General features: G+C 47.5%; 1 protein-coding gene across 1 annotated transcript; it reads right to left on the bottom strand.

Moving 5' to 3' along the window:
* Positions 1 to 312: 312 nt before the first annotated feature.
* Positions 313 to 13772, bottom strand: LOC118913258 (ubiquinol-cytochrome-c reductase complex assembly factor 2). Its single transcript, XM_036887074.2, has 4 exons — positions 13603 to 13772; positions 4166 to 4240; positions 3234 to 3303; positions 313 to 494 (listed from the first exon to the last, which is right to left on the bottom strand). The coding sequence occupies exons 1-4, from the start codon at positions 13738 to 13740 to the stop codon at positions 367 to 369; spliced, it is 411 nt and encodes a 136-aa protein (XP_036742969.1). The 5' UTR covers positions 13741 to 13772; the 3' UTR covers positions 313 to 366.
* Between the last annotated feature and the right edge of the window lie 581 nt (positions 13773 to 14353).

Here is a 14353-nt window from a genome sequence, read left to right as displayed (position 1 = left end):
TTTTTGGCTATCTCCCAGGAGCTCCCACAAAAGGGAGCCTGAGAATCTTGCCAGGAGCCAGCCAGACCCCCCGCTGGCAGGTGGGGCTCCTGTGGCTGTGCAGGAAGCACCTTGCCCAGAGGCCCTGTCACCTTCCCTTCTCAGGCCCAGATGGAGACCCCCGTTTCCTCCCCCTCCCTCTGGGAGACTTCCCTACCCTGACTGGTAGGTGGGCGGGGGCTCAGTGGCATACCTTCTCAGGCTGATGCTTTCTTTAGAGCAACAAGGGTTTCCTTTTTGTGAAGGTTACAGGAGATTCCTGGACCAGGAGGACAGGGGGAAACCAGGGCAGTTTTATTTATGACGATAATGTATAAGACTCCACGCTTAGGTACGTGGGCGAGATAAGGACCGAGCCCAGGCCTTATGCTTCTCCTTGGGATTCCTGGGGGTAAACTTCTCCTGCAGTTTCTTCCACATGCCTTTATTAATTTCTTTAAACTCTTCCAAGGTGTCTGCAAAAGGGAAGACAAAAAGACACAAAGTGAAGTCTAAACTTGGATGATATAAGTTGGCCCCACAGGGCGTCCATCTGAGCATGCCTTGCCTTTCACACTGTACACTCCTGAAAAGGGGAAGTGTAGCCCAGGACCTGATAAGCAAATTAGACAAGGTGATGGGAGAAATAAGAGCTAGTGTGGACTGAGCACTTGTATGCCAGGCACTGCGCTAAAACACTGCACTTGGCAGTGGTCCCTGCTCACATCTCAGCATCCTTCAACATCTAAGCAAGACCCTCACTGCCTTCCTCCACAAGAGTGGGCAAAGGAATGGCACTGTGCTAGCTACACAACCAAAAGGCCCAGATTTTTCTCTCATAACTTGGCCTGCACCACACAGACATTGTCCCCATTTTTCAGATGTAAAAACAGGTACAGGGATGTTGTGTAACATACTCAGGTGGCACAGCTAGGAAGTGCTGGACTTGGAATTTTAATGCTGGCAGTGTGGGTCTACCACATGCTATGGACCCCACAGGCACCAGGGTGGGGGATGGATCTGGGACCAAATCTCTGCCCATCATTTCCCCACTGTGTCCCCTCAAATTACTTTAACCCTTGAACCTCAGATTCCTTATCTGTGAGATGGAGATAAAAATACCTGACTCAAAAGTTGTGAAGATTAAAGGAAATAATTGAAGTAACTTGCCCAGCATTTGCACCCCGCTCAGCCCCTCACCAAAGGAACCAAACAAAGCTGGGTTTCTCGGTCTTGGCACTGCTGACGTTTTGGGCCACGTAATTCTTCGGGGGCTGCCCTGTGCACTATACAACGGTCAGCAGCATCTTGGCCTCTGCCCAATAGATGCCAGTAGCAGGTCCCTACCTCCCCAGCTGTGACAACTCCTTCAGACACTGCCACATGTTCCCTAGTGGAGGGGTGGGGTGTCAAAACTGCCTGCAGTTGAGAATCACTGGTCTAAAGTTTCTCTAGGGCTACAGCCTCTCCATCTGCTATGATACTTAATTTTACCTGTATTTTAAATTTAGATTTTCACCTAATACTACTTAAATTTCATAGCCTGGATTTTCATCTGTTAATAAAACTTTTGGAGAAAGAGAATAAATAGCTTCTCTGAACAAAATGGTAACTTATTTACTAACATTTATTGTTGGTGTATTCTTAACTAAATTAGGACTCACACTGTACCTCAGCCATTAAGCCCAGCATCCCACCCTAGGATGTTTCCAGAAATTCAGGTTCTCCTGTAGGGCACAAAGCAGGATGCTGAGGGATCCCTGTCCACTTACAAGCCATGAGGCCTCTTTTAGAGTCTCCCATGACCCAAAGCCCAGGGCGGACACACTTTGACCCAGATCTTGGCCACATTTCAGACTCACCAGGTCCTCAAATCCTTTCACTATAAACACTACAAGGTGTTTTCTTGCCCTGTCAGAGGAAACATTCAGTAAGTTCACTCCACACAATCACAACAAAAATATGAGGCTTACTGTGAAAATAAATTATCAGCAGATTTCCTGGAACTGAACTCCCAGCCAGAACAAGCTGTGGCCCAGGCCAATGGTGGGAAGTCTTCTATCTCCCCCTCCTTTACTGAGGCCCCCCTTCATGGAGGCCACCCTGAGAGTGAACAAAGAGGGCAAGGGCTGGGCCTCTGGAACTTACTTCCATTCTGATTTCAAGTTCAAACGTCTCTCAAACTTTCCAGGGCCCTCAGAGTGACCCTGCACCAAAGCTGGTGATTACAGGGGTCCAGAGACAAAGAAAGAGGGAAGGAAAGGGGAAAAAGGAAGAAAGAAAATCCATATATATATATTTAAACTGCAATAGTGATCTGCCTGGCCAAAATATCTTACTCCAGTTTTCCAGAGAATATTATAGTAAAAATAGAATCAGAGTCAACACACAATAGCCAGTGACACCACCAAGTTTTAATCTGTTCAGAAGGTAAGAGTTTTCTGGAAGGCCAAATCCCCTACACTGAATTGCTAAAGGTTGCCACAGGAATAGGGAAGAGACCTTTCTAGAGTACCAGCAGGCAAATGTTTCAGGACCATGCCCTCCCAGAAGAGGTTAGCCTATTTTTGTATATGGTATCCTCGGCAATTAAAATAGCAATTTTCCAGAACCAGCCTCCTTCAACCCTGTCTCCCCCTGACGACACCCATCTTCCCCCTTCAGTGACAATGGAAACGGGGAAGTAAGGAGGGGATGGGCCAGGCAGGGTATTTCCTGTCTTGTTCATCGGGGTCTATTAATGACTTCAAAACATACCTAGTCAAACCCACATCTAACCCACAGGCCATGTCCCCTGGGTCAGATAACTCTTAAGTATGGGATATCCCCATACACATCTATTGAATGGCTTTTTGTTTTAATTAAAACTCTCACTGTTTATAAAGCCCCCTTAGGACCATAAAAATAAAATTATTTTCCTTCCATCCTGATTTCAACTACTTACATTTGGCAAATACATATTCCCCTGTTCCCTGCTGCCCAGCCTTGAATTTAAAAGCTCTAAAGATGGATTATCTTTTCTTAAATAATGCTTTTGACCTTCTCCATATTCTATGGCCAAAAAGCATAAGCCCTTAGCTTCAGAATCTCCTCTTCGCTATTCCACAAGACTTCCCATCAGGCAAAGCTGCCTTATTAGACAATTCCCCTGGTCACTCAAACTCAAAAAGAATGATTTGCAAACCAACCAGAAAGGGCAGCTATGCTTTCAATACCTGTGGACAAGATCAGCTTGTACTCTTCCACGGACAGGCCACTGAAGCTCGTGTCTCTGGGGCGTGGGTACTGGTCACATGAGGTAGAGAGAAGAGTGGTGGGGGAGGGGAGAGATTAGTTCTGCAGTACAACCCAAGACCCCATGATGCTGCAGAGGAGCTTGCTCTCTAGCTGTAGTTCTCTAGCCAGCCGTGGGTGTCTGGAGGCCAGAGGCCTGTCAAGGAGAAGGCCAGCGCCATCTGGAGGTCAAAGACTTGGTCTTGTGAGAAGGGTATCAGCTGGAGCTGGCGCCTCCAACTGGACTCGACATGGATCCTCTGGGAACACGCAGGCTGCGGTTCAGGAGGGCTCGGTGGGACCCATGATTCTGCATTTCTAACCAGCTCCCAGGTGATGCCCACACTGCTGCTCGTGAACTACACTTAGAGTTGCGACGATCTAGAAGAAATTCCTTTTCCGTGTAGCCTAGGCATCTGGCTGTGTACATTTGTGAAGTTACTGAACATAGTTTTCAAGCCTGGGAAAAACCACACTAAATGGAATTTGATAGTAAATTCTGGTCAGATAGCTCAAGTCAGAGGTGAGTAAAAGCCCAGCTTTGACAGGGCCTTCCCCATCACCCCACCTTATCACCAGCATGTGGGGAAATACCAGCTCCATCAAAGTGGATGGGAAAATATGTGTAAGATCCGACAGTTATCAGATAGACCCAGAAGCCCATACTGGCATATAAAATACATGGCTTTTATTCAAAATTATAAGTAGCTTTTATTTAGGTGACTTAAAAGCTTCTACCAGGCACCTTTGTTGGCTTGGTTGAGATTAGCAAAACCACAATTCTTTAGAAAACACTGCATAATCAGATATTCACTCATGCTTATTGGACAGACCCAATTAGAGGGCTGGGGAGAGAAAAGCCTGGCCCACTCACCTTGTGTTTGTAATAGTTTGAATGGAGTCGAGCTAAACTCTCATACATCTGATCACAGGCCTCAGGCTCTGCAATCTGAAAAACAAAGGACCCCCAAGCGAGTGAGCAGAGAGCACTCCTCCCACAACAAGCCGGAACTGCTGGAAGGACCCCACTTGAAGAGGGCATTCCCATGGAGCAGCCTGCGGCTTGGAGCTAGCTTCTCCACTGAGTGGGAAGCAAACTTGACCTACAGCTCCCGCTGTTAGAAACCTCTCAGAAATCACCTTTCTGGAGTAATGGCTCCACCTCATCAACTTCCCAGCCTGAAGAAAAATGGGATCAATCAACTGGCAAATAAACATTTGTTGAGCATCTATGACTTGTGGACCACCACGCCAGCTGCAGTGGAAGCCACCACAATAAAAACTTGGTATCGGAAGGGCGTACCTCGTAAAGACAGTGTTAGGGACAGTGTGGGCTACAAATCAGAGGAGGGGTTCCCACGTGCTCAAGTAGTCAGTGTGCGATGGAAGTGAGACTAAGCCTGGTTTTGAAGGATGAATAGGAGTTGGGGAGCAGAAGGAAGAGTGGAGGGGGTCTTCCTGGTGGAGGGGACGGTATGTGCAAGCAGGTGAGGCAGGAATGCTATCTATGCTTCAGACCAGACTGCTCTGGCTGAGGGCCTGCATATGTGGGTAAAAGAGCCTCAGTGGGAGAAAAAGAAATTTTTTAATTAAACCTTCAATATGAAATGTATTAAATAAAGAATCTTTAATGAAAGGAAAAAAAAGAATAATCTGAGCTTTCATCTATGGTAGATGGGGAGCTGTTAAAATGTTACAAGGGAAGAAACATGAAGAAAGCAGTATTCTGAGACAGAGAACTGAGGAGGGCCAGGAGGGAACGTCCAGTTCGGTTCTGCTAGAAAGGACAGGCCTAGGACCCTGAGGCCTTGCGAATAGAAAGGGGAAGATAAACACTGCGGCGTCCCCGCTGGAAACTGCAGGCAGGACTGGCAACATGCAGAGGAGAGGTGATTTTTTTGCCTCCCATACCGCTTTTTAGTTTTCCCTTCCTTCTGCCCTTGCTATTATTTATCTATAGTTCTTTGAATTATTCTGCCAAGAATTCTGAAAGCTTTCTCGAACAAAACTTTCTTTTATGTTTTTTCCCCAGAATTCAAATGATGGATTTTTCCAACTTGAATCCTTTCTTGAAGGAGGCAGAGCATAAATAAATCAGTAGTTAAGCGTTTTAATAAGGCAGCTCCACTTCTGCCTCAAAGTGCGTGTCAAATGTGGTCCCCACTTGACAGCAAACAAAAAAGGAGGCCGTCGCTTGGTTCTGCTTGACCTCTGCCCTGGCTCAGGCCACTTGCCATGAGAACGCCCAGGCAGCCACATCAGAAGAGCAAGGATTACGGGCTGAGGCAGCCAGTGTTAGTTGAATAATAATCAAAGGCATTATTTGAGGGTATTGGGGCTACGGTCTGAAAAGAAAGACGGATGGGAAAATGTGAGACTGTGACTGAGCACATTTCTGTGCACAGTCCAGGGACTGTTTGGGCACCACTTCCAGGGAGAGTACAGCTGGAACAGAATTCTGCAGCACACACTTTGGGTGAAAGCATGTGGAACATAACCTAGGGCTAACACAGGGGATGTGTGGCGTGCCGTGCTGGCCCTGTATATGAGCAGGCCTCCGTGGCTATGGATAGCAGCGGTGTCAAACAACCCGGGTTTGAATCTTGGCACATCATTTACCAGCTAAGGGACGTTGGGTGAATCATTCAATTTCCCCCTGCCCCAGACATTTAAAAAAGATGTGCCCCATTTGCTTCATCACTCCCTGTATCTATATATACATCTCTTTCTTCTGGTCCATTTGAGAGTAGGTTGGGGCATAATGCTCCTTCGTTCCATCGCTCAGGATGTTTCCTAAGAACAAGGGCATTCCCTTACATAACCACAGTTCAATGATCAAATTCAGGACATTTAACATTGATACAACGGTTTTATCTAGTCCACAGCTCATATCCCAATTTTGCCAATTGTCTCAGTAACAACCTTTATATAAAAAAAGATCCTGTCAGTCCAGGACCATCTACTGCATTTATCTGTCAACTGTCTCCTCCTTATAGCTGGGACAGTCCCCTGGCCTTTGTCTTTCAAGCACTGACGTTTTTGAAGTGGACTGGCCAACTTAACCTTTCTTTTTTAAAGAAAAGATAATAATAGTCCCCATTTCTGAGGGCGGTGTGAGGAGAAATGAGGTAATGCCCGGACCGCTCTAAAACTGGGGACCTGGAACACAGATAAATGTGAGTCATTAGTTTTTGTTAGTAGTAGTAAATAGACAGTTGTAGTAGTAAACACAAAAAAAGTGGAGAGACAGAACAGTCCAGGCCAATCCTGGTGACAGGGAAATGAAGGGTGCGTGGGAATGTGGAGGGCCCGACACTGCTAAGGGAGCCAGGGAAGACCCTGGAGGGTCACGGCCATGAATGAACAGGAGGTACCAGAAGGGAGTGGGGGCTCTCCAGGCACAGGGCCAGCTTACGCATATACCCAGATGGCATTTAGTACCTCACGTATCAGTGGGTCAGTGTTGCCATGTGACTGCTGGGGTGTGGCTAGAGATGGGAGTGATGAAGCGACTGCGAGTTGATGAACTTCACTCCTACCCGACCAGCCCTCTGGCCCTGACCCTGGTGGCTCTCAGTGGTCACCAAGCATTCTATGGTCAGCTCAGCAGGGATCAAAGACTGACCCTTGGTCTCTGCCAAGTGAGCAGCCATCTGCTGCACCTGTTCCTGTTCTCCACCTGATGGCCGTTCCTCTCCCACCCCATCTGACCACCTTCCTTAACTAAGCTCTTAGGAAATGTGTTCACACTGCTGACTTGCCTTTCTCCCAGCATTCTGTCTCCTGCGCTCCAGCCACTACTGTCAGACCACCAACACAGCGCTTTCTGATCAAACCTGCACTCTGACCTCTTGCCAACAGAACTTCCCCTCCTGATTGTCCTCCAAGTTTTCTAATGTTGAGAATTCACCAGAGGGCTGCTCAGCCACCTCCTACTATACCCTCAGGTGCATTAGCAGGCTGTCCTCTTCCCACCTTTCCCCACCTCTGATAGACAGCAGAGCAGAGAGGAGGGGCACAGGAGGATGGGGTTACCTCTGTAGAGTGTTGCCTACATGAGGGCAAACAGCGTAGGGTCTAAGTGCAAAAAACAAAGTAACCCTCTGGGCTTCCTCAACCTCTTAGAATTCCTTCAGTATTAGAGCCAGTCTCCTAGGTTGTTACATAATACTGGATGCTCAATTCATAATTTGAGAAGGAACCAAACACCTAAACACCTAAAAATAACCAGTCACCAAAAATGACCTTGTCTTCCCATTTCCCATTTGTCAGGAATCTATATGAGGCTGTAAAAGTAGCTCAGTGGAGGGTATAGGAGGCTGAGCTTGGCCGACTTCTAGCCAAGTTCTTACTGCCAAAGTGAGATGGAGCCCTGGCCAATCTGGGCTCCTAGTCACACCCAACCCAAGCTCAGTGATTAAAAAATAGTCTTGTTTACTACTTAAAAAGACGTCAGTAGAAATACCCATCTAATTTCAGAAGCCTCACCACACACTTACATCCTACTTATATTCACAGACTCCAGCACAAACATTCCTGAATTTTGAAATATACAGTTTTTCTGATGAAACAAATGTACTGTGCACTTTTAGAAATATTCTTATGTACAAGCTTTAAATTACCTGATTCTGCATTCACACCTAATGAGATTACGGACATTTTAGGACTAATAGCAGTGCTGGGTTTGAAAAAGGCAGCAGTAGGACATTATGAAAAATTCAGATCTGCTCCCTAAATGTGAATAAAATAGATGTTCAACTGACAAAGTGTCCTTTATGGCTCTATTTTTGCTCCTTTTGCATTTCCCCTGCTCAGTCGTCAGTAAATTTCTCTTTACCATATTAAACTTTTATACATACAACTCTCCATCAGTGCCGCAGGCACTGATTTCGATTTTCAAAATTGAATTTTGGGTGGTGACAGCAACTGGTACATAGGCCCCTATTCTAGTCACACAAAGGGATGCATAAGCACTTTTGGGAAAGGGTGTTGCAAATTGCTTTGCTAATTAAGGTAGAGTTGGATTCAGTCCAGGAGGATCTATGAAAAAAGGTTTTCATGACTTGGTAATGAACTTCTGAAATGAGTTCATTTCATTATGGGAGCCTATTCCCTTCAATTCAATTGCCAATCTATTTCTTGAGCACCTACTATACAGAATGCTCTGCTTATAGGGCTATGATCAGGTGCCAAGAGACATAAACACCCAGCCTTAGCCCTAAAGAGGTTGGCAATGAAGCTAAGGGGACAGATATGGACATAATTAAATTCAAACATGGCCCAGAGCAGCATGTAACTGAGTGTCAGAGTTTCAGGAGACCAGAGGCGGGAGCTGGTCACCAGGCCTAGCTAATGGGGCAGGTGGGGCGAGGAAGGGCTTGAGTTTCACTGAAGTTGCACTTCATAGTGACGGAGAGCCTGAATCCCTCACTCTGAGGACTGCAGACTTCAGAGCTGGACCTGGGCATGGACCTGGGCATGGGTGGAATGGGGATCAGAGGAGTGACTGGGGGGAGGCATGAAAAGGGGACATGATGTTGCAGGCAGGCAGGCAGGGTCTTAAGCTGAGCTAAGGAGTGCTTCAAGGGCCTGGGGAGCCAAAAAAATTTTGACAAGCTCTGTGTGTTTTGGCCTTTGGCTGCAGTGGGTGGGGGATGTCCACAATGTACCGAATTCTCAAAGGATTAGAGCCACTTACATTATGGCCAACTTGGGAGGCAATGAGAAGACATCCTCGCAGTGATTGGGTCACATGCTGGGGTGAGGTGAGAGGTGAAACACAGGCTGGAGCCAAGGATTAGAGGACAGTGTCGGCCTCAAGGGCTCTGCCTGCCATTTGCCCAGGAGGCAACAGGCAGACCCAGTGATCTTTGAGTCAAGTAGAGGCCTACTGAAAGTGGCTGACAATTTTCCTTCCAGGAGGAGCACCTTTATCTTTAAACATGCATAGAAAAGTGCCATCCCTTGGTCTCAACTACCCTAACTCAGTCTAGGTCCATTGGGAACTGGGAGAAAAAAAGAGAGATGCCTGCATTCCTTCTCTGAGATGACTCTCCTCACAACTCCTGTTCTGCAGCAGGTTCAATATTGTAACTAAAAACAGCATCATCTGCCCTTTGGCCATTCCTCAGAAACTTGACTTCGGGGGCCCACACAAGGGTGGTGATGCTGAGAGGTGCCAGCACTGCCAGGCGGTTGTGGGGCTGACTCCTCGTCACACTGAGGAAAGCCAAAGAGCAGGCTTCAACTGGAGACTGAGAAGACAGAATTACATAAATCTTTCAGTTTTCCTCTGAGGAGTTGGAAGTATCACTTACAATACTGCAAACCCAAGCCAGACAATGTTCAACTCCTTTCAAACGGGGTCAGTAATTTTCAATCTGAATATGATACACAAATTCACTGGCAGGTGAGCCCTTTCCTGGGCAGCTGCCTTTCCAGGCTGTTTTTCAGAGCTGGGCCCTGTACAGAGAAGGGGGTGCTGATGTGCAGTCAGGGATCTTTTAAGAAGCTGCTTGTGCACCTCATGAACTCGTTAGGATTTGCTCCTTTCCCTGCACTTAATTCAACAATTACAGTTGTTTTGCCACCTTCCCTCATGTTTTGATTCTTTTATTAAGCTCTCAGTGCTGCAGGGAACACGTGTGCTCTTAAGAAAACCATATTTAAGGGGAGCAAAACCCATAAACATTAGCTTTAAAATACTACACAGTAAGGTAGAGGGTGTAAGAGGTGTTAAGCGTATTCCTCCTTCCCACGATCACCTCTCTCTTGGTGGGCTTAGTGTAGACAGGGAGACTCCCCAAACAGCAATCTGAGGTGGACTAAATGGAGGCAGTGGTTTTATACTCCGGTTTTAGGTGTGAATGATTAATTTGCTTTCTAGTGAATCTGGCTCTTCTGTATTGGTGTCCCTCCCAAGGACCATCTTTCTTCCCATCTGTCCTGGGGGGAAGTGGCTGGGTAGGGAAGCAGGTGGGTGAAGAGGAAGATTGTTTAATTCTTTGCCCAAACTGTCTGTGGTTCAAATAGGCTTGAACGGGTAATGAGGAGAAGGGTGTGGCTTGATGTTTGTGGAACAAGAGGCCTTTCTAACATGAAGAAATAACTCAGGAGGAAAGGCAAAATCTCAGGGCCAGGCTATTGGGTCTGTTTCTTATATGTCTTGTCACTTACTCCCAGGGAACCCTGAGTAAACTGTCTCCTTTTTCTGATTTTGTTTCTTCATCTGTAAAATGGGAATAGTGATGGTTACCTCATTCTGCTGCACTAAGAAGTGAGAAAATGCATGCAAACCCGTGTCATGCATGTGTTCAGTGTTATTGTTAAGATGCAGGAAGCTGAGAGGCCAAGAGGCTAGCCTGCTTCTCTCCTGTTCAGCAACAAAGAGGCAGTGGAGCCCAGCTGCCTCTCCCTCCAGCCCTTTCTTTCTGGCAGGTGGCATAACTAAGGAGTAGTCCCACACCGATCAGCCAGCTGGGTTTAATGCCCACTGCTGGCTGCCAGCTTAATAAAGGGTCTACCAGAACCACCTTTCCTTCTCAAGGTTATAAATGACCCGGGGGTGTCAGTGGGAGTGACTCACGGTGCTGCTCTCATTCCAGCACGGCGATGCTCCCTCCAAAAATTATCACAAAGATTTACTAAGCCCAGGAGCATTCTCAGGTGACATCAGGATGAGGTACCATGACAGTGGTCCTGAGTAATGTGCCTGCTGCCATCATGATGTACTGGTTCATTCTACCAGGGAAGCATTCATCAGCTGCTCCAGAAATCAACCAAGCCATGACTTGCATCAATAGACATGACTCAAATCTGTGTGGGCCTGATCGGCACTCTCTCTCTAGGTGATGACAAAGGATGACAATTCTAAAAGGGAAAGCTCTACCCTCCTTTTCTGGCTCCTCTTATTCTAAGTCAATTAGGTGAATGTCATACTCAAAGATCTAGGCTTTGTTGGCCTCTTTGCTGGCTAGTCTCCCCACCTGAATTTCATTAGCATAACTCACATGTCTTCCCAACTGTAAGCTCCTTGGTGACAAGGACCAGGTTATACCCCTCTTTTGTAGTTCCTGCAGGTCCCATACAGTCAGCTGTCAGATTCTCACCACTCAGGATACAGAAACATTCCCTCATTCTTCACTACTTTCCTCCATCTGGTTCTGCTACATCTGCAACTATATTCAAATGACTTTTCAAGAGCCATAACCAATCATTTATTTATCTATTCATTCAGACATTTACTGACTGTCTTTTATGTGCCAAGGACTATGCTAGACACTGGGGGTAGACAGATAAAAATGGCACCATCTTTATTCTCAGGAAGCCCACACTAAAAATATGTAGAGGGCAGAGCTCTAGAAAGTCTGTGGGGTTTGCAGAGTTGGGACTGATATGATTCTTGCATTCAAGAGCTTTTTGCTTTGGGCCCATGAAGACCACTGCAAAAGGTGTGAGGGCCCTTAGTGTAGTCAACCCTCCTCTCACCCCACGCCCTCCCTGGCCCAAGAATCCCTAGAAGACAATCCATCCATGCCCTCATCCAATCTGCTATCTAGTTTCAATGATGCCATTGGGTATGTTCTTATTCCATTAGGTAAGCTGGCTTGGTTCTGTGTTGGCCTAAGTTACAAAAACACATGTTCCTGCTTTGACAGGTTGTGGCCAAGTTTTGCAAGTCATTTCTTCAGGCTGGGTGTGCATCTGTCACATTTTATATCCCTGACCTCTTGCCTGAAACCTAGGCTCAAATACCCCACTGCCTACTTGACATTTCCACTTGGAAGTAAGTCTACTTGGCATCTCAAGTTTAACATGTCTAACACCAAACTCAAATTGTTTTTCCAATACCCCACCTGTTCCTCATCTAGTTTTTCCCATCTCAGTAAATACCACCTTCCATCCAGTTGTTCAGGCCAAAAAAATCTATCACTTTACCTCACATCTAAGACATCAGCAAGTCCACTGGCACAGCCTTCACATTGCAACCCAAATCCAACCACTTCCATCTCCCATGCTGCTACCATCATCAAAGCCGCCACTCCTTCTTGCCTGTGCTGCCAGAGTAGCCTTTTCTCCAGCCTCGTTTCTATTCTTGCCCCTATAATCCACTGACCACATACAACCAGCGATGTTTTAAAAAAAAGTAAATTCAGTCACATCAGTGCCCTGACTAAACCTCCCCAATAGCTTCTCACTGGCCATATGATAAACTCTACTAACAAGAGCCTGTAAGACCCTACTGTGCCTGGCTCCTGTCCTTTGACCTCAACTCTTAGCAAACTCCATCTCACTTACTACCCTTCAGCAATTCTGCTTTTCTTTCTTTTCTCTAACATGCCAATCTTTCCTGTCTCAGGGCCTTTGCACTGCCTGGAATGAATGTCCTTCCCACCAAGCATGGTTTTATACTCCGGTTAGCAGTAGAGGGCGCGCGTTGGCTCATCTTCCTGTATGTCTCCTCTATGTGTCACCTCCTCACTAAGGCCTTATCTGATTATTATAACTAATATTACTAATTTATCATGCTACTCTATTTTATATTCAGTATGGTACTTATCTGGACTATCTTATGTATGTCTACTTGCTTATTGTGTCCTGAAATAGAATGGAAACTTAAACTTCACATGGCAGGACCATATGTCTACTTCGTTGCCTCCTCAGCACCTAGCACAGAATCTAGCACATGTGGGATGAATACGTGGTGTATGAATGAAAAGAATCCCAGAGCTGCTGTGGCACCGAACTGGAGAAAAGCAACAACACAGGTCTACACTCACACACAAGGGCATGGGTAGAGGACCCAAACCTGCCGCACGGTCTACAGGGGCCTAGAAAGCACAAAAAGGCTTAGCAGGGACCTTGCAGAGGTTCGTGGGGATCAGCTCAGTCAGTGCACACTGCGTCGGGGAGCAATAAGCCTGAGACTGTCACAAACTACGACTGGTGCCACGTGTCTCAACCATGGCTGTATCTACAGAGGTTTTAAAAATACTGAGGCCAAGGCCCTACTTCCAGAGATCCTGATTCAGTAAAGGCCGAATGGTCCTGGGTATCTAGATTTTTTAAAAGCTTCTTTAGCAATTTCAAGGTGCAGCCAGGTGAGAGCATTGAGTAGAAGGCTGAGTCGTCACTCTGCAGATCCCGGGAGGGGAAAGAGGGTCCTCGCGCACGTGCGGCCGGGAGGGGGGAATCGGTGCGCACGCGCGCCCTCCACTGCCAGCCGGCTAGTTGGCCCCACCCCTGCCTCGTCCTTTCCTCCCCTCGCGCCGACCGCCTCCCCGCCGCAGGCGGACCCCACAGTCCGGTCACCTGGGTGTTCTCTCCCTCCCGAAAGGCCTGTGCTACCCGTTGCCGCAGGTAAGCGCCCAAGTCCCGGCCCCGTTTGGTCTCGTCCACTGGCCATTCCTCACAGAGCTTAAGAAAACGCCGGTACCGGCTGGCCGCCATTTTTGGGCCCGCTTGCCCCCGCCCCTGAGGGAGGAGTTGGCGCGGAAAGATGGCGCTTGCGCACTAAAGTTCGCAGGCTTCCGGTAGAGGTGGGGGCGGCGGGGAGGAGCGAGCATGAGCTGGCCCCCGGGCGCTTCGCCGCTCGCCGGGTGGGGGCGCTGCTCGCTTGTCTCTGCAAGCCGAGTTAATTCAGTCTTCGGTCTCCTGGAACCCGCCCAGCTCCCAGGGGCAAGTCACACGTGGAGTACCCGAGGGACAGCTTTGCTTCTTTTTCAATGACTGCACTAGCTACAAAGTGAAAAACCTTCCTCCGAGACCCCTGCTAATTTGCATAAACGAATACATTTGCATGTAAATACATGTTGTTATTCGATGAAGTTGTGTTTGAATTTAATCACGTAGCACGCACACGTTGTGGCGCCCCTCTCCCCAGAGCCCGGGTGGGTACCTGCCACTACCACTTGGTACTCTGCCACAATTTATTCTTTAGTGCTCCTCAGCTCTGGTCCCTTTCTCGCCAGCTCCTCCTAGTACCCCTTCTGAGTGCCTTCTCCACAGGCCGCGCACTTTTCCCTGGCAGGCACAGGTTTCTAGCTTCAGCAATGTCAGGAGG

The sequence above is a fragment of the Manis pentadactyla genome, chromosome 16 (genome assembly GCF_030020395.1).
Source record: "Manis pentadactyla isolate mManPen7 chromosome 16, mManPen7.hap1, whole genome shotgun sequence".
In the NCBI taxonomy this organism is placed as follows: Eukaryota; Metazoa; Chordata; class Mammalia; order Pholidota; family Manidae; genus Manis; species Manis pentadactyla.
The sequence above is the reverse complement of the archived record's forward strand: the minus strand, read 5'-3'. Positions and strand labels throughout refer to the sequence as shown.

What these genes read in the sequence shown, in the direction of transcription:
- LOC118913258 (XM_036887074.2), bottom strand. Translation starts at nt 13,740, where the DNA reads ATGGCGGCCAGCCGGTACCGGCGTTTTCTTAAGCTCTGTGAGGAATGG. An exon ending in CAAACTATTACAAACACAAG is followed by an intron (nt 3,304 to 4,165) that starts GTGAGTGGGCCA and finishes TCATGTGACCAG; the next exon opens with TACCCACGCCCCAGAGACAC. An exon ending in CAAGCTGATCTTGTCCACAG is followed by an intron (nt 495 to 3,233) that starts GTATTGAAAGCA and finishes TCCCTTTTGCAG; the next exon opens with ACACCTTGGAAGAGTTTAAA.